Raw genomic sequence first — 24,085 nt, 5'->3', positions numbered from 1 at the left:
AGAGAGCCACAGGTAACTCCCCCGCCCTCGAAATTACTATCTGAAGATTTACAAAACTCAGTGCATTACGTCACTGGTTTCATTCAGTGTCAGTAACTGACAGCTGGCAGTCTTACCTTACACTTTCCACTGTATCTTTCCTTCTTTAAAAAAAAAAAAAAGTACTGGAAGCAGGCTTTCAAGCTGAACTAAATTCTTCCTGGGGCATATGAATATAAACCTATGTCTATGAAGATTCAGATGAAGAATATACACAAATACACTGGACAGTCAAACTGACTTGAGGTAATTGGAATAAAATCATGTCATTCTGATGTCATCATGATGTCACAAATGATATAATCTTCAAGTTTTGCCAGAGTGAGAGTTTAAGAATTAGAATGAAATGGAATCCAGCCAAGATCAAGCTCTGTTCACTATGATGAAAAGATCAGAGGGCTATTCTTTGAATAGGGTTTCTGTCAAACATTCAGAGCCAGCATGGTGTAGTAGTTAAAAGCTTTGGATCAGCACTGGGAAGTTCTGGGTTCAAATCCACCCTCAGCCATGGAAGTTCACTGGGTGACTTCCATGGCTGAGGGTGGATTTGAACCCAGAACTTCCCAGTCACTCTTTTTCAGCCTAATCTACCTTACAAGGTTGTGTGTACAAAAGGGAGCATCGTGTATGCTGTCAAATTCCTGAAGGGAAGGTGGGATATAAATTTGACAAATAAAAACATTCCTATTTACCAACCCCAGCTGCAGTTAAGTGGGGGACACAGATGTTTCTAAATCCATTACGAAATCTTATCCAATGTGGAGTACATAGAGCAATGGAAAATAAACCTCCAAACTGATCCCTCTAGAATGCCGATATCATATTTGGCTTGGAATTCTGTGTTTTGTTGATTATTGAATATATTTCTCTTTAAATAAGGTTTTCATTCTTTTTAGCCTAACTTGTTAGTTTTGTTCCTGATTTGATCTTGCTTTTAGCATGGTAGTTATATTTTAATGATAGATGGTTTTCTTATAACTGTTCTTATGCCTTAGCTTTTTGGATCGTATAGCACAATATGTCTGCATATACCAAATAAATAAAAGCATACATTACTTCATAAAATTTATAAAAAAACTTTAAATATTGTTTGATGAGAACATTACAACTACAGCCTCAATTACACTACATGCAAAACAAATTTAAAGGCTAATAATATGATTAATCTTTCTTACCTGAAATCTAACTTCAAACTTAAGCATTAATGTATACCACTTTAAATAAGGACTTTCAAAGTCTAACTGTTAAAATGTTGTCAACAACTATTTCCTTGTGATATATGTACTATAGCCCAGTAAAAATGATAATGGGAATACTGGTTATATTCTTAAGAATTAAGAATTTAAACACTCTATGAAACATGCATGGTAGACACATTCTGGCAGTGGATGCTGTTATGGCTTACAAAAATATAATTTTTATAATATAAGAGAGTTCTCATAGCTTTCAATGGTGCTACTTTCATCTATATCCAAATGTGTATACTATGTCCATGAATCTACTTTCAAAAGTCAAGAGGTATAAGTGAAGCACTACGATCCTGTACTTACATCAAAATATGCACCTGCGTGCTCTAAAATTAGCTGAGTTGAGTCTGGTTTGTTTTTGCAGTAAGTCACATACATTTGGAACTTGTCTGCCTGCAAAGGAAAAAAGATTGAAATGATTTGTAAAAAGCTCCATCTGGTGGAAACTTGCCTGGTTCAGAATTATTTGAGTTTAATCTGCTAGATAAAGAAATTGGCATGCAAGAAGAAGGATAAAACCATTACAAAAGGAAAGAAATGGAATACATTTGTCAGGCTGTAACCTGACTCATCAGGTCTCCCAAGACACATGTGTACAGATGTGCCCTTAATCACAAGAGATGTCTAAGAAATAGCTTGCCTATTAAACATTAAACATCTTCTCCAACAATAAATTTTAAAGCTTAGTCATGAGGCGTTTTAAGTTCATGCTAATATTACTTTCCACAGCTTGAAGTACAGCTGCTTAGTATTATATGAAACTGACACAGGATGCCTATTCACATCCCATAACTCAAAGATACTTTTCTATAGGGTGGAAGACTCTCTTCTGAGCTGAAGAGCCTTTTGTATTCACTATCTCACACTATAAATCTATGCTATTCAACCATAATTTTATTTTTCAGGTGAGAATGATCACAACTCAAAATACAATTGATTATCTAATTAAAGAGAAAGGTAATATCTTACCCAAGTAACAAAGCAATGACCAACATCTTCAGGTAACTGCTCATATTTCTCCAGCTCTTTCAGGAATATACTGTTTTAAAAATGATTGAATAAAACCATTAACATGTTCCTCTGCCATTTTATACGAAATCAAAAGTAATTACATTGTCCATAGTGGCCATAACGTATTTTTTCAAAATTATCCATTCAATCTAGTCTTAGAGCCAAACTACACTTTATAGTTCCAGTAAAACAATGTTCTAGCTATAGCTACAGCTACGCTATATCAGATTATGGTATGTTGCAATCATGCCAGACTTACAAAATATGGTGCCTTTTAGCTATGATGAGTTAGAACTGGCTCATAGTCCCCTACGCATTAAACAAAACATATACTTGTTGAAATATCTAATAGGAAAATTAGCACTTATTTACTGACTTCATTGCAACTTAAATGAGCGAACACTGACTGTATACAGGCAAAAAAACAATTATAGGAAGAGAATGCTTACTCTGACATGTCCAAGCTTCATAAAATCCACCTCTACTATTAGTTGAAGTTATTACAATTAGTTTTTAGCAAATTTATTATTATTTTTGTAGTAATTTTATTATAATTTACAACAATAAAAACTAAGGCACAAGAATAATTTTTACGTACATCCAGTAAGTATAAAGCTTCAAATAAATCCTAAATTCAGACTAAGTGATGTAGTAAGCCTGAACACTTATTTTAACCTTTAGCGCTATTTCTCAGATGCTATCTAGCATCATCAGTCATCTCACAGATAAAAGCTGATGTGTTCTATTCATTAGTTTATGTATTACGCAGCATAAGCAAAACAACTCATTGTCTGGGAGGCTGAAAAACCTAGATCAACCTATTTACATGAAATTTACAGGCCAGAATAAAGCAAGTCCATTTTAAGAACTGCTTAAACAGAAAGCTAGAATGAAACAATGCTAATCTGAAAATTGTCAAGCTCCACCCATTGAACCTACAATCTGCAGTAGCAAAATAAAATGATATATTCATTTAATATGTCAGAAGACATTAAATTAAATCAGTTTCCCCCCCCCCTAACAGCAGGGTCATGGATGACTCTCTTCACTCACTTGTTGTGAAATTCATAGATCTCCTGCATGTTTCCAAAAATGATGTGCTCTTTGTTGACAATACCAGGTGGGATCTCTTCAACACCACTTGTCATTTCCCACAGATATGTCTGGGCAAAAAACAAAACAAAAAAACAAAAACAAAAAAAAGAAGGGAAGCTAAGAGTTGGTTTAACAATTATCTAGGTATAACCGTCCCCAAACTAATATATGCAAAAGCATACCAGTCTTTATAAAATGTCTATTTTAGATTTGTTTATCATAACTTTTTGGTTTTATAATCATGAGACCCTAACAACAAGTGCAACATGTCAATGAAAAAGTAACAATTTAAAATCAGACCCTGAAATACAGAAGATAGGAATTTCTGTTCAAAGAGAATAAGCCAGTTCTCGAATGTGCAATGCAATAGTGGAAGCAATAATACAACATTATCCCTTCAACAAAACAGTAAAAGCTTAACAAAAGCAGCAACCAGTTCATTGTGCCTGAAAATGAACAGATATGCCATTGTCCCTGTTCAATCAACATAGGAATGTTTAAAGAGCAAAACAAGAAGCTGATCAAGTCAGCCCTGGCAATTCTTGATTTTATTGACCAATACGCCTGTTTCTGATATAATATGGCACAACTTAGCTCTGATTATAGATCATACAATTTGATAGCCAAAAAAAAAAAAAATCTACGTGAGAATCCACATTTAGCTTGGAAACCAGAACTTACATCCATACATTCCCGAAGATCTCTTACATAAGCCTTCTCTGTCTGGATAAGCTCAGCCATAATGAACCTTTCCAAACACAAGAGAGAAACAACTTTAGATTATTAGAGTTTCATTATGCATCATTCTAAACAGAAACTAGATATATGGCAAGGATTTTACTTAGTAAAATATTTTGGATGAGCTCAATAGCGTACAGTGCATGAGAACAGCAACTAGAAAAAATGTGTACTACTAAGGTCAGTAAAAATGGTAATAAAACGATTTAATATTGGTTTTACATAAGGAATTATTAATTCTCATTTTGGAAGTACTCTGCCGTCTAATTTCATCTTTGCTTTAAATAATGACTAACAAAACAATAAAAATACTGAATAAAAAATTATAGATTGTCGTTAAAAAAGGGGTGCATTTGCTTATACTTATTTGCTGCTGATTCTTAGAAAAAAATATTCTAGATTCTGTTTTGGACATTCAAGAAATCAGACTATTTTAAAATGGCTTGCCTCAGAATTATCAAATAACAATGCACAACTTAAAATCCAGATTCTCATTTTCTTTTTAACATATAAGACTGAGAAGTGGAAATGGAAAAATGGAAATGGAAAAAAGTGTGGTGGTAGTGGTGGAGGAAAAGGAAAAACATGAAATATTGTAGACTTTGCCGTGGAGCAAGAGTAGGATGTGTTATTTTTCCCTTGATTTTTTAATGTATTTATACATAGGTGTAAAAAGAATGTTTAGTGAGATATTAATGCTATGTTGGCTGGGGATATGAATGCACAAATACATAACTGACTAAATAAAAATTACACACAAGCCCAAAGCATGGCTAAACATTATCCTGGGAGGAAACAAATGATTTACTCTTTCCTGCGGGCAGACTTCCTCTTTTCTTCATTAAGTTCATGAGCAGCATCTCGCAGTTTCACCTCTGACCCAGGAACACTGGCTGGGATTATATCCAGTTGCAAGCTTTTACTCTGAATTAAGGAAGGGAAGATGACCACAAAATTAGTGTAGACAAGGAGAAACAGACCAAAAAAAGGGGCTATCTAGCTAGCAGCTCTAGCAGCCAGATTAAGCCATTCCACAGTTCTATAAACAGAAAATGCAATACTCACCGATTTATTGGAATCCGAAGAAATCCCTAGAGCTTTCTCTAAAGAGGTCCTGTATTTTTCCATACGCAGAGAGAAGTCTCTGTATCTCTTGTCCACTGCTGTGACACATTTTTTAATCTCTGCTGCATGGGCATGCCCCTTTTCACAAAAGCCATCGGCGAGCTGTATCAACAACTTCACCCTCTCTTTGGTTTGCTATAGGACACATGGAAGATGGGAAGGCAGTAAGAAGAGCGGACATTCAATGCCTCTAATGAATAACAGCCCTTTCACGCTATAAATAGAAGATAATATTCTGTTTCCATGCTAACAGCTTTTTAGTACAGCACTTGAACAAAATATCAGGACGATTATTACATTTTTTACGTTTCTGGCTTTCAGGGTTCTGCAAAGTAAGGACCAGAAGAGCTGAATGGATTTAGGATAGCTTCATGCATCACTGGCACCACTACTGTGTCTGGGGATTATCTGAGCATCCAGAAGGCAGAGGTTTGGGGAAATATACCTCATCATGCTGAAAACTCAATTTATAATGCCACAGGTTATTGCTAAAGAACTCAAGTTTCAGTCTTTACAGTAGCAGAGAGTTTGATAATAAGTGTGTGGTGTTCAAAGAGTAATGTAACAGGTAACAATCTTATTTTCCCCTACAGTGTGGATGTAAAAAGATTGTATCACATATTCTGTTGGGATGCATCACTCCCAAAGGGTTGATGGTAAGGTGAGGGCTAGCAGAAATGAAATCTGATTAGCATTATCTTCTGAAAGAAATCTGATTTACTTACAAGGGGGCAGGGGTCTTGCACATTTATTTCTTTTTATTCTGAAAATGCCCTGAGCACTCAGACTAAGCATGGGACTCTTTGTTCAGAGACTGCTTGTACTGCAGTGTTTCCAGGAATGCTTATGTGATTAAAGAACTCCAGGAAGAATTACCAGGAGAAGTCATCTCTGCATTAAATACTCCACATTCTGCGGTGAGTGAACCAAATATTTTTACATATCTATGTACCTATCAGGCTATTCTCTTTTGGGGTAAGTAGTTCTGCAGATGCAGAAAAACAGTAAAAAAAAATAATAATAAATAAACAGAAGAAATGAAGATAAAAAAGAAAACATAGCTAACAGTAGTTTTACAACACTAACGTTCTCTATGCATCTCCATACTTTTCTGTCTTTACAACCATTCCTGCTTACACCATGCCAGCACGCTTTGGGTTCCTTCGATTAAACTATGTCATCTTTCAGGACCCCAGAAGTGCACCTTCTCTGTAGCAGTGCCTGCCCTCTGGAACAAGGTTTCTCCTGAGATCTGAGTGGCTCCCACTCTGTTGTTGTTTAAAAGAGCAGTGAAGACCTGGCTCTTCACCCAGGCCTTTGGTGAAGGAGAGTGGGATCCCCCTTTTCATCACATTTGCCATCCTTTATCCTTTATCTTTTATTGATTTTATTGTAATTTCTTTATTTGATTGTTGTGAGCCTCCAAGAGTCATTGGGAGTCAAATGGCATACAGATTTCAACAACAACAATACTGTCTTTTGTTCTTCAAACTTTTCTCTCTTTTTCAAGATCTCATCAACTCCAATTAATTCTCACTCTTCCCTTTCCTCTAGACCCATTCACTCCTCCCTTCATAAATCATCTCAATTATTTCTCTCATGCCACTTGTTTATTTAATGTGGACATTTAATCCATATCCAATCAGCACCCATACATTCTTGACCCTATCTCTTATTTTAGCACACACACTTCTTAAGTACTTCATCTCCATTGCATTCACATTGCTTTTACGTTTTTCTTGCCATATCCAAGGTTCAATTCTGTATAAGAGCAGAAGCATGCTCTTATAGTAGTTTTTTAAAACAAATATTCATTCTTTACAACATGCTAAATACTATCCATCATCTTTCTACCAGCAATTGTAAGTCTTAAAATTTGTCCATTTATTTTCTCTGTCAAACACAACTACCCTGGTGTCTGATAGATCAATTTTCAGATCCATTAACCTTGTTGCATCATAAAGTCTATTTAAAATTTGCTGCAAATCATCCAGGCCATCATATTCATCATTTACATGTGAAAGTACATATGCATTCCAACCAACCCACATCTAATGTCACACCAAACTTTCCTTACACATTTATTCATAAATACGTTAAACAACCAAGGGGGCATCACACATGTTTGACTTTTTCTTCCTCAGTGTTATGTACTGGCTGAGCATTTTTTTAATGCTCACTTGTGCTTTACTTCCTTCATATATCATTCTTCCTGCCACTGAGCAGCCAACTATCAATGCTAAATTTACACAAAACTTTCCATAATTCAAGCCTCTTCACTAACATACTTTTTCCAAATCATCAAGTGTATAGTAATCTATTTTCCTCTTTCGTATATACAGTAATTCAATACTAAAGAATGAAAAGCAAATTGTGATATATAAGATTCTACTGGTAGCTACTCAAAGCGGTAGAAAAAAAGGAGATGATTTCCACTTGGATTACAGATTTCCTCAGGCACTTTTCTGATACTTTACTGAAATTATTTCAGTACTGTTATTCAGTAATGAAATATATTACCTAATTTGTTTTGTGATGTCATGGCTTTAAAACAAAACATGTATTTATTTTAGCCACAACAAAAGGAATCTTTATGCAGCAGGCATTTTATTCCTTTTAGGTATGCAGGATGCATGAGGTAAACAAATATTTATATTTTCAAGGCCCCAAGATTATAATCAGCTATGCTAACTTCTCTTTTATTAGAAACTATGATCCAAACAGGCCAACATCTATCTGACTATTTCTAATTGCTAAAATAGTACAATACAAAAGAAAATAGTCTATACTGAATAGTGAAAATACAATGGAAAAAAAAAACCCTAAATAAATTATAGTGGTTAAATGAACTAAACATAACTCCCCCCCAAAAACCCCCAAACAGAAAAGAAAATATCCATATAAGTATAAAGATCTATATGGAATTAATTCAGACATTGAACTTATCATCAAACCTGGATCATATAGCAACATGTGTCATCTTCTCATTTTCAGAGCACAAAGACTTTTAAAAAATAGATAGCAAACTCATTTCCTACACTCTTTCCAGTTATGTAAGATACCCCAAGCCTGATAAAGCCAAAGCTCTTCATAAGATCACAAATCCCATCTTTTAGGAATATAATTCCTAAATATAATTCAGCATCGAATTATAATCTTAAATCTAATATTTCTTCCCCAAATTATGTTAACATACATATTAATTTGAAACCCAAATAAAGCTATATAACAGAACAAGATCAAATCTTGTGGATTAAAGAACCTTCAAATTTCTTACATCACCAGCATAAGAAATCAAATGTCCACCCCATTTAAAACATATTTGAGGTTTATAAACTAAAAGTAATATTTTCTGACTGAATTATTTTCATTTTTAAATCATAAAATCATAAGTATATTTCATATTTGATAACAATACATTTTATTATGGCCTTTGGGCCATAAATCATACAATGCCCAATTTTAGTAACATACCTTACCAACTATTTTCAGATTTGAGTTATACCACAGCATCAACTTCTCATGTGATTTGGAATCAAATCACAACCACTTATCTTTCAATAACCAAATATGCCTAGCAGCTTTCAAAGCAGGAAAAAAATATCCTGATTTAAGATGTCATAACATCTGCCAAGGTTTCAAAGATGTTACACACCTGCTTTCCTCCAAAGGGCCCAGAGAGGAAACCATAATAAGACCCATTCCATACTGATGTAAGGATAAAGATTCAATGGTATAGTTGAATATCTGGTAGGTTAAAATCATCATCCTCATAAGGTAACTACAATTTGGCCAAAGATACTCTATGAACTTTAGCCTTCATAAAACATTTTGATTAACCTGTCTCTATAAGAGATCTAATGGGAATTAACAGCGAAACACCTCTCAAATACATATTAATTTCAATGTAATATTCATTTTAATATCATTAATATTACCCAAAGACCATCAAGGGAGTTTTGACCATCAAATTGTCTGTTGAAATTACATCTATACATTTATAAATATTCAATTCAATGTACTGTGACAAACTTCGGAAGAGGGTAAACCAAAGTATTTTATAGAATCTGTACAAATTATAAATCCTAATCTCCTATAATATTTTATAAATATAATAGATCCCAAATGCAACAAATTAGATTTATTTAAATTAATAGTAAGATTTGCAAAATGGCATCGGAGAGGAATTTAATCCTTTTTTTCCACATGGGAGCCAAATTGGTATCTTTCTCAAGACATGGCGATGTGGTGACAGAAAACCTAAATATATATTTCATTTACCTTTGCAGTTATCTGGAATTCTTCATGTTCCTTTAAGAGCTCTTGAGTATGCTGGATACTAGAGCCAGTGGAAGTGTGTGTGGATAAATAAAACTCTCCATTGTCATGGATCCACTCAAGAGCCTAAGAAGACAATTTAAGAAGAAAAATTAAACAGCTTCCTCTAGGAGAAGCAACCTGACCATTTCCCAACAATAGATTATTATTAAAAATTCTGGGAGTTTTTTCTTGCGTCATTCAAATTATATTTTTTGTCATAGTCTGAAGTAATCTTTCTTAGAAATAAATCACAATTACCTCAGCTGAGTTTACTTCTAAGTGAACATACTTAGGGTTGTTATGATTTTTTTTTCAATATGCTATATAGTTCATGAAAGAGGAAACATTAATATTTGCAAAATGCTCAGTGCACAGCCAATTCCATTAGTTGGGATGCAAAAGCAACAGAGAATATGATGCTTCAGAAAAGTATACAGGAAGGCAGCAGAAGACAACTTACAGTGTACTGAAGTGAAGCACAAGCATCCAGAAAGTGCATGTTACAATAATTACCAACTAAATTGACCTAACAAGTATCAGCCTTGATCAGATATCAGGTGTGTAATTTTAGAGTAAAGAAACAGCAGGGCTGAACTGAAAACAGAGCCCCAGCTTTTGGAACTTACTTCCTTCCTTCCTTCCTTCCTTCCTTCCTTCCTTCCTTCCTTCCTTCCTTCCTTCCTTCCTTCCTTCCTTCCTTCCTCCCTCCCTCCCTCCCTCCCTCCCTCCCTCTCGTATGATGAGAACTCGTATTCCTCAACTGCTGTAGCTTGGAAAAGATTTCCCTTTATTTCTTCCAAATATTTTATGCTACTCATGCTTGCTTTTTTAGACTGCAAATGTTTAAAAGAATGTCCTCCTTACTAACAGAACTGGAATGAGTCCATTCAGCTCCATTAGAATTGTCTGGTTACAAATATATTGTATTATGGTTTCATTACTGGTACCAACTTCTAACAGAAATGAGTTGCAGCTAAGGGGCTACTGACCTCTACAACGTATTCAGTGAGCCCTTTCAAAACTGGCATTCTACATTTTTTTCAGTATGCAGCTCTGGAATATCTATATCTATATTTATATATAGTATTACTGAAGTATTATGTATTTCCCCAACCAGTTAGGACTAAGCTATCTTTTCAACAGTTTCCTTTACAAAGTCTATCTTAGTCTTCATTTAAAAAAGATATCACTTAAAAAATGACTACATTTCAGTTTTGAGAAAAAAGCAGTCACTGAAATCAACCATTATTCATTAGTTGACACATTCTCAATAAACAGAACAATGTCCCACCTAGCTGACTGATGACTCACTTTCTTGGCTCCAATACATATTCTCCCCATTCTTTTTCCTTCTTCTAACATATCTCTTTCACTATTATCCCAAAAGAATTCTGCAGTTTGGCCTAGTCTCAAGAGACCAGAAGGAAGTACCACTACCATCTCAATGCTACAGCTCTTAATGAATGAGAAAATTACTATCTTTGTTTGAAGCACTGGTCACTCCATCCTTTTCCCCCATTCTCTTATTTTGTTTTGTTTTGGTCCCTTCAAGTCAGTGTTGACTCCTGGTGACTGCTTGGACAAGTCCTTGCAGTTTTCTCAGCAAGATTTCAGAAGTGGCTTGTTATTGTCTCCTTCCTATGGCTGAGGGAGCATGACTGGCCTAAGGTCACCCAGGTGACTTCATGTCTAAGATGGGATTAGAACTCATGGTCTCCCAGTTTCTAGTCTGATGCCTACACCAAACTGGCTGACCTTAAATTGTTAAAAGTTATCTATTTTTTCAATAGACAGACAGAAGTAAACAATCCTGCATTTTTATGAAGGAGATATACATCCATATACATACATACATCAATAAAAAGTTGGTCTGTGTATGCATGTCTAACATCTCTATGAATATATGGAGTGGAAGGGAATCCACTGATTTTCTGTTCATGTTCTTCTCATGTGCTGCACAAAATGCTAGTAGGTATTCCCTAGACTTTTAGTTTTGCTCTTCAAGGATCTAGGGGGTGAGGGTGAGGAAGGACACATTGGAAGAATTCTAGTGACATGATGTTTTATTGTTCATTTCTTGGATGACAGCTGGGGGAAGAGTTATAAGAAGATATGAACATCCCAACTAAACTATATAAACAGATTATTTAAAGGACAGACTCTGACCTGTTTAGCACTTCTTTCAAAGACTACATATTGCTGACATTGGTCAAGGCGTCGTTTTCTCATTGTCCAGTAGTGTAGGACACGATTTTCTCTCTGGAAAAGTTCATTCAGGATATCTGCCAGGTGAGAAATTATTAGAGGACAAATCATGTGCAAATGTATATTTTAAACCCATATAACAATAAGCATTCATAATGTTTGCTAGTATTATTTGTTTTTAATTACACATCCCATCTAATATATTTTGTTATACGCAAGATGTATTCTTCCATCATTTCCACAGGGTCAACTATGCCCATGAGTTTTCTCTTCCCCTTAGAATAGCTTTGGATGTAAGAAAGAGCAACAGACTCACCAACAACAGAGATACGCCAGAATCACTTTCTGTGCTTTTGTTTATCACACTAAGAGGAAATCTTATCATTGAGGCTTTCTCAAACAAACTGCTGAACATATTAAAATCAACCTATGACAAAACACCCATACTCACTTTTGACCTGCTGTTCCGGAGCCTTGATGTGAGTCACCATCCCTGGCATATTTACACTATTTCTGTGCAGGTATTTCAGGAACACATCAGCATTTCGCCGAGCCAGTGTGCAAGCCTAGAAAGGGCAAGACAGATACATCAACACAAGAAGGATCAAAATAATGCAGACATTATCATTCTGAAGCATTGAGAAAAGCTTTATTTAAGCAATCTATTGACTGTTGGAACAAAGCAACTTTGTAACAGCCCTGCATGCTTATTATATTTTTGCTAACATCAACAATCTGCAAATTAGGTAGCAGGAGAGCATTACTGCATTGGCCCCAGCACACAAGACAGAGACAGAGGACACACACACCCACACATACACACACACTTTCCTAATTAGATCAGCTTCTAAACAGCAAGAATACGAATATAGAAGATTCAGAGATCATTGCACAGAACAGTGTTTCCCAACTGTGGCAGCTTCCAGATGGGTAGATTTTACTTCCCAGAATTCTCACCAATGGCCAGGTTGGCTGAGGAATTCTGGGAACAGAGGTCCAAACATCTGAAGGTTGGGAAACATCAACATAGAGGAACAAAACCATAAAAAAGTTAAATTAAACCAAATTTTAATGTACAATAGTCCAACTAAATAATTTAAGTGCCAACATGCCATATATATCCAGTTAAAACAGCATCAAAATTAATCTCGTAAAACCAAAGTCCAATGGAGCATACAGAGGTGAACAAGTTGCAATCATCCAAGTTAAGAGTTCAGTATGAATCATTTTTCAGTAAGCATTTTAGTATTCTGCTGAAAAGGAAGTTCAAATGTTTGAGGTCCTCTACTGTGTCTCTTTTACATATAGAAGAGCAACTGCCAAGGCTTCCAGGGGAGATGTTATGGCCAGTTAAACATCTCTGTGAGCGGCTCTGCAAGCAGAGACAGCACAGTGGTGGAATCGCCAGCCAGAAGACAGTTTTGGTTGACGGAAATTTCTCCGGAGGAAGAAGAAATTGGGGGATTACCCACGTGATCTGGAAGAGCTGCTCCTCACAAGACGACTGCAGGAATTTAGTTTCTTGTGGTTCATTGTAGGTTGAGCAGCTTGGAAGTCAAGGGATTTACAACGTGCCCTAAACTGCTGTGCAGCCTTCAGGGACATTTGATTGTCAAAAGCCTCACCTTTTTAATTGTTTACAATTTAATTATTTTACAGTCTAAGAGAGATATTCCAAACAGCAGTGAAGATTAAAGACTCTCAGTGAGTGCCTTCTTTTTTTGCTTTTAAATTAAAAGCAAAAAGCTTAACAAGATTGTGATCTAAGAAAGTTTTAAATAGACGAAGGGGATAGTGATTTTAAAAGCAGAAGAAATATAAAAGCAGAAGAAAGTGCTGTTGAAAATAGTAAAATTTTCAGACTGGACATTCATGGGAATGTTGATTATTTATTTTTAAGGACAGCAGTAATTGGTAGATTTTACAAAACAAGAAGATAAGGAAAATATGAGCTAAGTTGTGAGACTGTAACTACAGAGAGCTAATTGGGACTAAAGTGTTAAAGATAGAAGTAAAACAGAAAAGAAAAAAGAAGTCTGCCTTTTATTTTCACCATAGTAATTGACACGCTTTCACTTTTTCACCATGGCAACCACAAGGAAAGCTGCCAAATTGGGAGAAGGACGCAGGGGTTCACTAGAACAAATTACAGATAAGGACATTTCACAAGATGTATTGCAGAAAATGTTTGAAGAATTTGGCAAAAAGATGACTGCAACAGTTAAAAAGGAAATGGAAGGATTTGCAGAGATAAAAAAAAATCTGAAAGAAGTAGTTAAGAAAATTGAAGTATCTGTAGGGTAACTGGCTGCAGACTTAAAACAAATTACTAACTAAGTGGAAGTTTTTGAAAGTAAGACAGAAGTTATAAACAGAGAGATGGAGAAGGCTTTGGACAATTTGGCATTATTAGAACTGAGAGAAAAAGAATTCTGCTTACAGTACAGAAAGCAAGAAATTTTTCTGAAAAAAATTAAATGTATAAATTAAAGAAGAATTGGAGGAAACACAAAGGGAAGTGACAATGATAGATGAGACTAAACAAGTGCCATAACGGACACAACACATAGAAAAAGACTTCACGTTGGGTGCTACAGGTATTGACTTCCCCAAAATCTTAACCTAAATATAGATTATAAATGCTTAACATGGAATATAAATGGAGCAAATGCCCCTCAAAAGAGAGAGAGAAAATTTCATTATTTGAGAAAGTTAAAACAAGATGTGAATTACCTAAGAAACACATATTAGGAAATATTAGGGAAAAAGATGTTAAATACTTAAGTCATAAAAATTTGGGAGAGGAATTTATTGCAGCAGGATTGAAAAAGAAGGTGCTTGAGGTATTGAACAGAGACATAAGACAAGATGAGAGAATTATAGGAGTTCAGATTAAAAATAAACTTATAAGTTAAGGGCATTTGCAGATGATTTGGAGTTAATTTTATAAGATCCACTAGAGGGAGAAGAAACATTAATGGGAAAATTAAAGAACTTTGGTATGTTAGCAGGTTTTAAGATTATTAATCAGAAGACAAAGATGTTAACAAAAATATGAAATTAGAAGATCAAATAGAACTGATGGAGAAAACTGGTTTTAAGATTGAGAAAAAAGTGAAATATTTGAGTATTACTATGACAAATACCAATTGTATGTTATTTCAAAATAATTATGTTAAGACATGAAATGAAATTGAGAAGGACATGTTAAGATGGGAGAAATTAAAATTGTTATTGTTGGTGAGAATCTCTGTGACAAAAATGAACGTTATGCCAAGAATTATGTTTTTGTTCCAATCAGTACCTGTTTTGACAACTGATTTACCATTTAAACAATGGCAAAAAAAAATCTAAATTTATATGGTGAGGTAAAAAACCACAAGTTAAATATAAAGGGTTACAAGATGCAAAGGTAAGAGGAGAAATGAGTTTACCGGATTTGAAATTGTATTTCGCTTGTTGTTTGGTCTGGATGAAAAAATGGATGTTGCTGAGAAACAAGAGACTTTTACAGTTAGAAGGTTAACAGCTCTGCTCAACTGTCAGGCCAGAAGGTTCTTATCCTACATTCTACTAAGGCAGGGTTTCCCAACCTGGGGTACCTGCACCTCCAGGGGGCATGAGATGGAATTTCAGGGGGTACGACAATTTTATGCACTGAGTTAAAAGCTTATTTTTTTAAGTTCAATTTGTTCACCTGCATTAGAAATTAGACTTTTTCATCTTCAAATGTGATCTTACTTTTGTAGGGGGTGAGAACATTAATCAAACATTTCCTAGGGGAGAGGGGCACAGAAAAGGTTGGGAACCACTATACTAAGGAATAATAACAACAACAAGAATTGTATTAAACTTGTATGCCACCCAACTCTCAACAACTCTGGGTGGCTCACAACAATCAATATTTATGAATTAATTGGATTCTAACCCATAAAAACTTGTCAGAATAAAATAGTTATTCTTTTGTTATTCCTTTTTGAAATCTTTTACATACAACCAACCATTATTTTGTGCAGTGTTTCCTTAACTATTCAAGACTATGGTGTAAATGGTACACTACAGAACTAATCTTTTTAATTAGGAACTTCTATGCAAAAGCAGGCTTCTTTGAACTGAACTCAACTCCTGTTGACTTCATGGACATATCCATGACGTTTTCTTGACACATTATTAATATAATTTGTCACTGCCATATGTTTTTTTTCAATTCCCCAGCACAAACTAAAGCTGCAAGATTTCCTAGTGGTTTTCCATCCATAAACTAACCAGTCTGGCCCTGCTTATCTTTTTTAGATCAGCCAAGTTTGGTGAGGTGCTGTCACCTCCTGTAGACTTCTTTAAAAATGTTTTTTGAAAAACGAAAAAAAGGATAGTAGGTGGTTAAAATAAAGCTTTTTCTGGCAGACTAGCCAAACCAATGTGACTACTAAAAGTACAGCTAGCTGCTAAGTCTTTTTTCTCCTCCCATTTGCAGCTGGAGCTACAGTTGAGAGGCAGTCCTCTTGCTGTTCTCAGTTCTCAGCTGCCCATAGCACTTCTCCTTCTCATAGCAGATACTTATCTGGTTGAATCACACATAGAGGATGGTGTCTCATCATAGGTACTTCCCTGGCTGAACCATGCTTTAGGAAGCCAGCTGTTCTTTTCCAAGGGCGCTGCTTCAGGCTGTCTGCGCATGCCAGAAGCCATAGCAGCAGTGAGAAGGAGACTGAGTTCTCTCTTAATGACAGTTAGGTGGAAAAGAATGTTCACTTCTAACAGCTCCTCAGCCTTGGCTGAGCAAGCCAACTGTCCTCACGCTTGTGGTCCAAACATGCTGACACCAGACCAATCATCCATAGCAAGCTAGCTGTGCAGGTTAAACCTGGGCTCTGAAAAACAAGCTCATGCATGATATGCAGCTTTGCTGACAGCAGGAGCTGCAATTGTGTGGCGAAGATAGGCAATTATCTGTAAAACTGCAGCAGGGGAAGATAGGAAGGAAAAACCCCAGACATGTATGCCTTGACAGGGAAAGATGGACAGCTACCAAGTCATGCCAAGGAAGCAGACATCACTTCAGGCTGTGTGCTTGGGATAAGGTGCACTCACACTGTACAGCTGCACGTTGTTTGTGAAACACTATTTCCCACAGAACAAAGTCTAAGAAACACTGATTTACAGCAGCATATGACATCTTGACGCCCTGTCCAATATAAATATTTCTGACAAAAATTAGTATTTAATAAAATGAGCCTCCAAATATTATTACAATAAATAATACAGGTAGTTTTTGAGTTATGACCATTCATTCAGTGACCCTTCGACATTACAATGGTGCTGAAAAAATGGACTTACAACTGATCCCCGGAGTTATGGTCATTGTAGCACTCCCGCGGTCATGTGATCGTGATCTGGGTGCGTGGATCTGGGCATTTGCACTTACAACCGGTCACCAAACATCTCACAATCACCATTTGCAACCTTCCCTACCTGCTTCCCATAAGCAAAGTCAATGGGGAAGCTCGGGTATGTCTCCCCCACCCGCCCCTGCCTTTCTTTGCCTGCACGCACCACACCCTCCTTCCCCCCTTAACTTGCTCGCAGGGATGCACTGTGACCTCCTTCCCTCCTTTGCTTGCTCGCACGCACCAGTGCCCTCCTTCCCCTTTGCTCGCTCGCTCACATGCATGCACCCCACCCTCCTTTACTCATTCGCATGCAACAGTGCCTTCCTTCCCCCTTCACTTGCACACATGCAACATGCCCCCTTCGTGCTGCACTGAGGCTTTGCAGGAGGAAGGAGAAAGCCTCACAAATGGCCAGCAGCTTCCAACATGAGCTGCAGAGTGTGCACCGGAAGCGCCCCTGGAGAGTCCTTCAGCACCTGGAAGTACCCCTGGAGAGTCTTCGAGTGAGAGAAGGAGGGAAGGAAGGTGCAGTGCGTGCAAGCAAAGAAAGGGGGAAGGGGGGTGCAGTGTGTGTGTGTGCGAGCGAACAAGCAAAGGGGGAAGGAGGGTGCTGGTATGTGTGAACTAGCAAAGGATGATGCAGCGTGTATGTGCGAGTGAGAGAAAAGGGAAGGAGGGTGCTGGTGTGTGCGAAGGGGGAAGGAGGATGCTGGTGCATGCAAACAAAGGAGGGCACGGTGCGTGTGTACAAGCAAGCAGAGGGGGAAGGGGGTGCAATGTGTGCATGTGATGGAAGGATGGTGCAGTGCAGGTGAGCAAAGGAGGGTGTGGTGTGCACATGAGCGAAGGGGGAAGGAGAGCACTGGTGCGTGTGAGTGAATGAAAGGGGAAGGAGGGCCAAGAAGCCCCTAAATGCAGCATGGTAAGCAGCCCCAGAGCCACACAGTTCTGGGGCTGCTTACCACCCTGCAAAGCAGGATGCAGGGCAGCCAAAAGGGCAGAGATGGGGGGGGGATAGGCGGGTGGGAAAGTTGGAGGCAGTCCCTTACCTTACTGAGACTCAATGGCTAGGATTGGGGTAGGTCCTCAGCTAATGGCTGGTGGAATTAATGTAATGACGGCAATGGGGAGTGCTGGGATTGCTGTTGCTAAGCTATGTGGTTGTGTGATGTATCACTTTATGACCACAGAGCTTAGTAACAGAAATTCCAGTCCCAATTGTGGTCATAAGTCAAGGACTACCTGTTCAGTCTGCCAATTTATCAGCTACATATTATTGTATTAATTAGTTTATAGAACTAGGGATATGCATGAAACAGAAAATTTGTTTTGAACCTGAAACAAGCCATCCCATTCCCAAATATGTTTTACATGTATCTATAGTTTATTTTGCCAAGTGTCCCAAACATGCTCTTGTCTGGTAATTTTAAGAACATTAAGATAAAGCAGCTTTTATATTAAATGGGTAGCCAAGCAGCGTAATGTCCTTGTGCTTTCCTCATTTCTTCAGTTTTCTGCTCCAATTAACTAATTGCACTGCATCTAACAGTTTTACATGTCATTCTGAGAAACCACAGCCTTCTGCTCTTTTTCTTCAGTTACCTTCCTAGAGCATCTTTTCCTATAACATTTCTCTTTTCAAACAGTGCTGTTTTGATATTTCAGACTCAATTATTAATTGTTAATTATTAATTAACAGTCTGATATTTCAGACTCAATTATTAATTGTTAATTATTAATTAACAGATGCAGGAAAGGAAGTTACACTGGGTTAACTCTGTCAGGCCTAACCCCAATGCTTTATACTATATATGTCCTCCCTCTAAGCTGCCAAGGAAGATAAAACTGTAATAGGTTTTAATAGGTTCTAGTCATGAAGGGCCGAGACAACTGAAAATTCTTTTTCCACCTACAAACAAGACTTTCTCTCCCTTCCTATTCTGTAATCTTTCCTATTTTCATTCCTCATTTCTTTTTTCCTGCTCTTTCCTCAGTTAAAAGCAAGTGGTTGCTCCCAGTGTGGTAAATGAGCACACATGTATAAAACTACTAGAAAACTGCTTAGCAGAACAGCTGCAGTTGTATGCTATGCCTATCCCCTTGATCAAAAGCTATTTTTCAGAAGAGTACTTGATACCAATTTCAAGCACATGTGTGAAAGGCCAAGGAGTCTTCACCAGGTTCTGGGTGTGTACCGTTACAGAATTACCCCTAATAAAATATGGGAGAAATGTACATTGGAACTGTCACCATTACCTTTAGGAAGGCCTCCTTTTGCTCAAGGTGTTTGCTAATCATTGGAGTCACATGGTCTGTTTCAGAGTTGGGACCGAGTTTATCAGCACCTCCACACCAGTCTTCTTCTCGCTTATATTCTTGTTCCAAACTTTCCAGCACACTGCACACCTATCAGCCAACAGGTTGAGGAATGATGAGGGATAAATGGTCATTTCTGGGCAACTAACAGTTGCAACTTGATTTGACAGCTTCTTTAAAAATCATAGTCACAAGCATTTGATCAGCCCTAGGTATTTGGTATGGGCAACTTATCCAACTCATAATATGTATAAAGAAGTTAAATGAAAACTCTGCATGCTTACATGACTTTGGCTATTTAAGTAAGTTCACATCTCTGGCTGACCTTAATTGTTTCTGACCCACCTATAAAGATGAGGATGATGATTGACTTCAGCCATCTGTTAGCCACAAAGGCTGCCCACAAAAGCAGTCCTGCATCTCTTCTTCCTCCACATCCTCTCCCACACTATTTAGTGGAGCTCCTCCAGATGGGAGAGAATCTGGGGGTCTCCAAATGCCTTAGAGAATGACACTCATTATCTGCTGAAGCTAAGGAGATTTGTAGTCCAAAATGTTTTGTTATTATCGTAGAAGGACCTAACTAGGGAAAGGCGAGTCCAATACTACAAAAGAAATTATATAAAGCCACTATAGTTGAGATTTTCTATTCTACTTCACAGTCACTTCTGGGGATAGAGGAAAATTATTCCTCAGCAAATTCCATGTCTGCAAAATGTATGATCTAATATATTACATGGAGAGGTAAGAGGAGAGAAGAAAAAGAGATGCTGGTTTTGAAGATAGCCACACAACTCCTGAAACCTCCATTCTGATTCAAACTGATTTGGGGTTAAATACCTACATAATGTTTAAAGGAAGAAAAAGGGTACATACTAGAAAGCTACTAAACCTTGAAATCTTTTTTTTTTTTTCATATGAAAAATAGAGAGATCATGCTCATTTCAGAGGAAAAGACAATGAAGGAGTTCTAAAACTATGGAGGGAAAGAAATCTGTCAATTTCTTATGAATATGGCAATAACAAGTAAATTGAAGATTCCCTTGAGTCAGGTTCAGTTCCTGGTGAACAAATACAATACTTAAACTTAAAATACATCAATGACATTCCCTTAACAGCTATATAGAAGTGATTTGTACCTGCCTATTTTCTCTATATATTTTATCTGTCAAACCATCCTTCCTCTTCTCATTCTTGTCTAAGGTATAATATTTCCTAGTGGTCTATCAAGTACTAACAAGAATTAACTCTGGTTAGCAAGACTATTATATGCACAATACTGGAGAAATTCTGAAAAACCCACAACAGAGGAATGGATCATGAAGATAGAAGAATTTGCAGAAATGGCAAAATTGACCCGTTTGATCAGGGATAAAACAATAAGTACTTTTATAAAAGACTGGAAATCTTTTATGGACTTTTTGCTGAAAATGGAAAAAAATGAAATGGCGATATCTAGATTTGCTGACTAAAAAGGGTTGAATATGGGATAGATGGGAACTATGTAATGTAATCTTACTCTCTCTCCTTCCTCTCTGTAACTTACAAGATCAGAAGCTGCTTCTTTAATTATCATTTTCTTTTTTTCTTTATTTGCATTGTCTCTCACGCTTTTTCTTTTATCTTTTTTCTAACTTTCCTTTATATATGTTTTCATGTTTATTTTTTACTCATGTAAAAATCTTCAATAAAAATTATCTTAAATAAAAATAATTAACCCTCTTAATGCATATTATTGCATTGCATTGCACTGTTGGACTTGGCTAAGGTCAGCTAGGTTCTGATAGATGCTGAGACCATGGTACTGCTGGCTGCCAAAGTACAGAAATAAAGCAAATGATTTGAATCTGTAAGTGGAATTCATTTCGACTGGAGAGTCTGGGTAACAAACTTTTATAATAGTTTAAGGTGTTTAAACTGTTACGACACTGGACTAAGCAAATGTCTACACAAATCTACCTGCTCTGATGTTTTATAAAAAGCAACGGAGGCATTCACAAGCTTGAGACGATCTTCCATCTTGAGCATCAGCTGCTGCCAATGAGAGGCCACCTTCTCAGCACAGTCTCTGATCATGTCCATGTCATAATGATTAGCCTGCAACATCGCCTCGGCTTTCTGCTGTACTTGCAGGGCACTCTGGTGAGTTTTCTGATGAAATGTAAACAAAACACACCATTTAGTTCATGAACACATTATCAGCATTTTCAAAAGAGGTTTATGTCAGCTCTTTCCTGTCTTATTCTTGCTGGGGAATTAGATGCTGGACTAGAAACCAGAAGGCCATGAATTCTAGGCCTCCCTTAGGCATGGAAGCCAGATGGGTGACTTTGAGCCAGTCACTCTCTCAGCCCAACCCATCTCACTGTTGTGAGGAAAACAGGAGGAGGGAACATTATGTACGTTGTCTTCAGCTATGTACAAAATAAAGGCAGCATATAAATCTAGTAAATAAATAAATATCAGCCAGACACACAAAGCCTACTATAAACCTATTTTAATAAAATTCTATGATGTATCCCCCCTTATCATGGGTAAAGATTAAAAAAAAAACTGAGGTAGACATTCAGAGACATAACGTTCTCTACCCACAAACTGACTAGATGAATACATTTCAACACATGCCCCAATCATATGGGGAGCACCAATGTGTGCTCCCTTCTTTTGTTTTATTTCGACTATAAGGCTGGGGGGTGTACAAGCAAGTCTTCATTCCCAGCAGACTTCCAGATATTGTTGGACACTAAGATCTCAGTTTTAACCCAGCAAGTCAGTGGTAGTAGAATATGTAGTCATCCAACATCGAGAGGGTCGTAAGTCCCATACTTCTGATATATACTGCCATTGTATTCTTTATAACAACCTTGAAAAGTAGGCCACTATCAATGACACTCGCAAATACACTGAAATGTTTACTGCAGATTATGAAGAATTGCACAGCATTAAAGAGCAACAATACAAATTCCTAGGTTCTTATTCCTTAGCATAAGATTCAGCAAAAGTCTAAACACTGCCCTGTCAAAGGGAGGATATGTTGAAGGGCAAATCAAGTGTTAAGTTTTGAAACCTCATTTTACTTTAAGTATAAGGATTCCAGTGGAATCCAAGCTCTATGGCAACTTATAAAAGGGTCAAAATTAATGTTCTTTTAAAAGGATGGTATCTCCAGGGGAAGACTGTTACACTAAAAAGGTATGAAAGCTGTCAAAAATGAGGACCCACACACACTGAAAACTGTGAACAACAGAAAGGAAAAGCAGAAAACTCTGTAGAATGACAGTGTAATAGAAATGGATCAGCAAGATTCTCTAAAAATAAAAAACTTCACAACATTCAAAACAAAGAACTTTCTTTACAGCAATTTTAAACATTTGGTTCTCAATAAAACACTAGGATTTCTAAGACCATTGTCAAAATTATAGACCTCTCTTATTTATTTAGTGTAATCCTCCAGACTATATCTATTGGAGGAAACATGGCAAAAATGCAGATCTGCTTGCACCGTACCCATGCTATGGCTGAAGAGAAACCAGAAGAAAAGTGTGAGACGGGCAGGAGCTAATTATGTAATATCTTAAACCTTTATTTATTTATTTGATTGACTGATATAGCCACTCATCTCACAAAAGTGATGCTGGCTGGCTTACAATTCATAGGTATGCTCCCTGAGAGCAGATTGTTCGACCAAACCTAGAATAGGTAAGACTAACTTGCCCACCCACCTGCCACACATAGAGAATCAAGTGGCGAGGTAGTTCCACAATACAAATATGCTTCCCTGCTTTTCATTCCTATGTACCCACCAACCCAAGACAGAGATGAGGACGTTGTGGAGCTTATACGGGCAGAACAAAGGCAGATCTTGTTTCCAGTGAAAGTAGAATTGCTCTGTTACTTCTATCAAGGAGGATGATCACCCCACTCTGACTCAAAGCAGGGTTGAACTGATTGGTCATTGCTTCTTTTACGGGATGATCCAACTCACATCAATTTGCAAGCACATCAGCACTACTAGCTTCTTGCTGAAGGGTCACTGGTGCTTTTGCTTCCATATTATTCCTATTTCTATGGCATGGGACTCACCCATGCATAATGATATGCTACTCCAGCAACATAAACTTGGGCAATGCATCTTAAGTGAAATTATAACTCAGAAACATCCAGTACTGCAGCAGTGAAGAGAATGTTAACCGCAGTATTGCACTGGTGGTTCAACTGATTTTAACTTGCTCCATAGTTACACTCTCCAGCTTGATATTTTTCTGCACTGATTGACAGCAACTCTCTACAGCAGTGTTTCTCAATCTTGGCAGCTTGGCCAGCTGGGGAATTCTGGGAGTTGAAGCCACACATCTTCAAGTTGCCACGGTTGAGAAACACTGCTCTAGAGTTTCAGGCAGGCATAGCCGGAGAGGCAAGGTAGAGGCCTCTCTACCTAAATATGACCTTTTCCAAATTCTATTTCTCATATTTTGGAAGAAAAGACAATGAACCCTTTGCAGCAAGTTGTGCTATGAGTAAATGCAACACAACAGTGTTTTGCATGTGAATATGCCCCAGCAGGTGTACAGGTGACTGACAGATACTGTTTGTCATGCA

At 37.2% G+C, this 24,085-nt stretch overlaps 1 protein-coding gene across 3 annotated transcripts in view; it reads right to left on the bottom strand.

Annotated features, from left to right (window-relative positions):
* TRIO (trio Rho guanine nucleotide exchange factor) overlaps window positions 1-24,085 on the bottom strand; it is a 249,792-nt gene that overhangs the window by 90,186 nt on the left and 135,521 nt on the right. For all 3 annotated transcript variants that reach the window (XM_088130970.1, XM_088130969.1, XM_007420371.4), the window contains exons 17-27: window positions 21,446-21,637; window positions 19,427-19,576; window positions 12,232-12,346; window positions 11,742-11,857; window positions 9,537-9,659; window positions 5,196-5,390; window positions 4,939-5,054; window positions 4,074-4,140; window positions 3,351-3,460; window positions 2,256-2,325; window positions 1,590-1,679 (exon numbers count right to left, since the gene is read on the bottom strand). In XM_088130970.1, the coding sequence (XP_087987096.1) occupies window positions 1,590-1,679; window positions 2,256-2,325; window positions 3,351-3,460; window positions 4,074-4,140; window positions 4,939-5,054; window positions 5,196-5,390; window positions 9,537-9,659; window positions 11,742-11,857; window positions 12,232-12,346; window positions 19,427-19,576; window positions 21,446-21,637 (1,344 nt within the window). The remainder of the gene's footprint in view (window positions 1-1,589; window positions 1,680-2,255; window positions 2,326-3,350; window positions 3,461-4,073; window positions 4,141-4,938; window positions 5,055-5,195; window positions 5,391-9,536; window positions 9,660-11,741; window positions 11,858-12,231; window positions 12,347-19,426; window positions 19,577-21,445; window positions 21,638-24,085) is intronic.

The sequence above is a fragment of the Python bivittatus genome, unplaced genomic scaffold, assembly GCF_059951505.1.
Source record: "Python bivittatus isolate LINGU-HERP-01145 unplaced genomic scaffold, Pbiv_v1 ctg000840_np1212, whole genome shotgun sequence".
NCBI lineage: Eukaryota > Metazoa > Chordata > Lepidosauria > Squamata > Pythonidae > Python > Python bivittatus.
The sequence above is the reverse complement of the archived record's forward strand: the minus strand, read 5'-3'. Positions and strand labels throughout refer to the sequence as shown.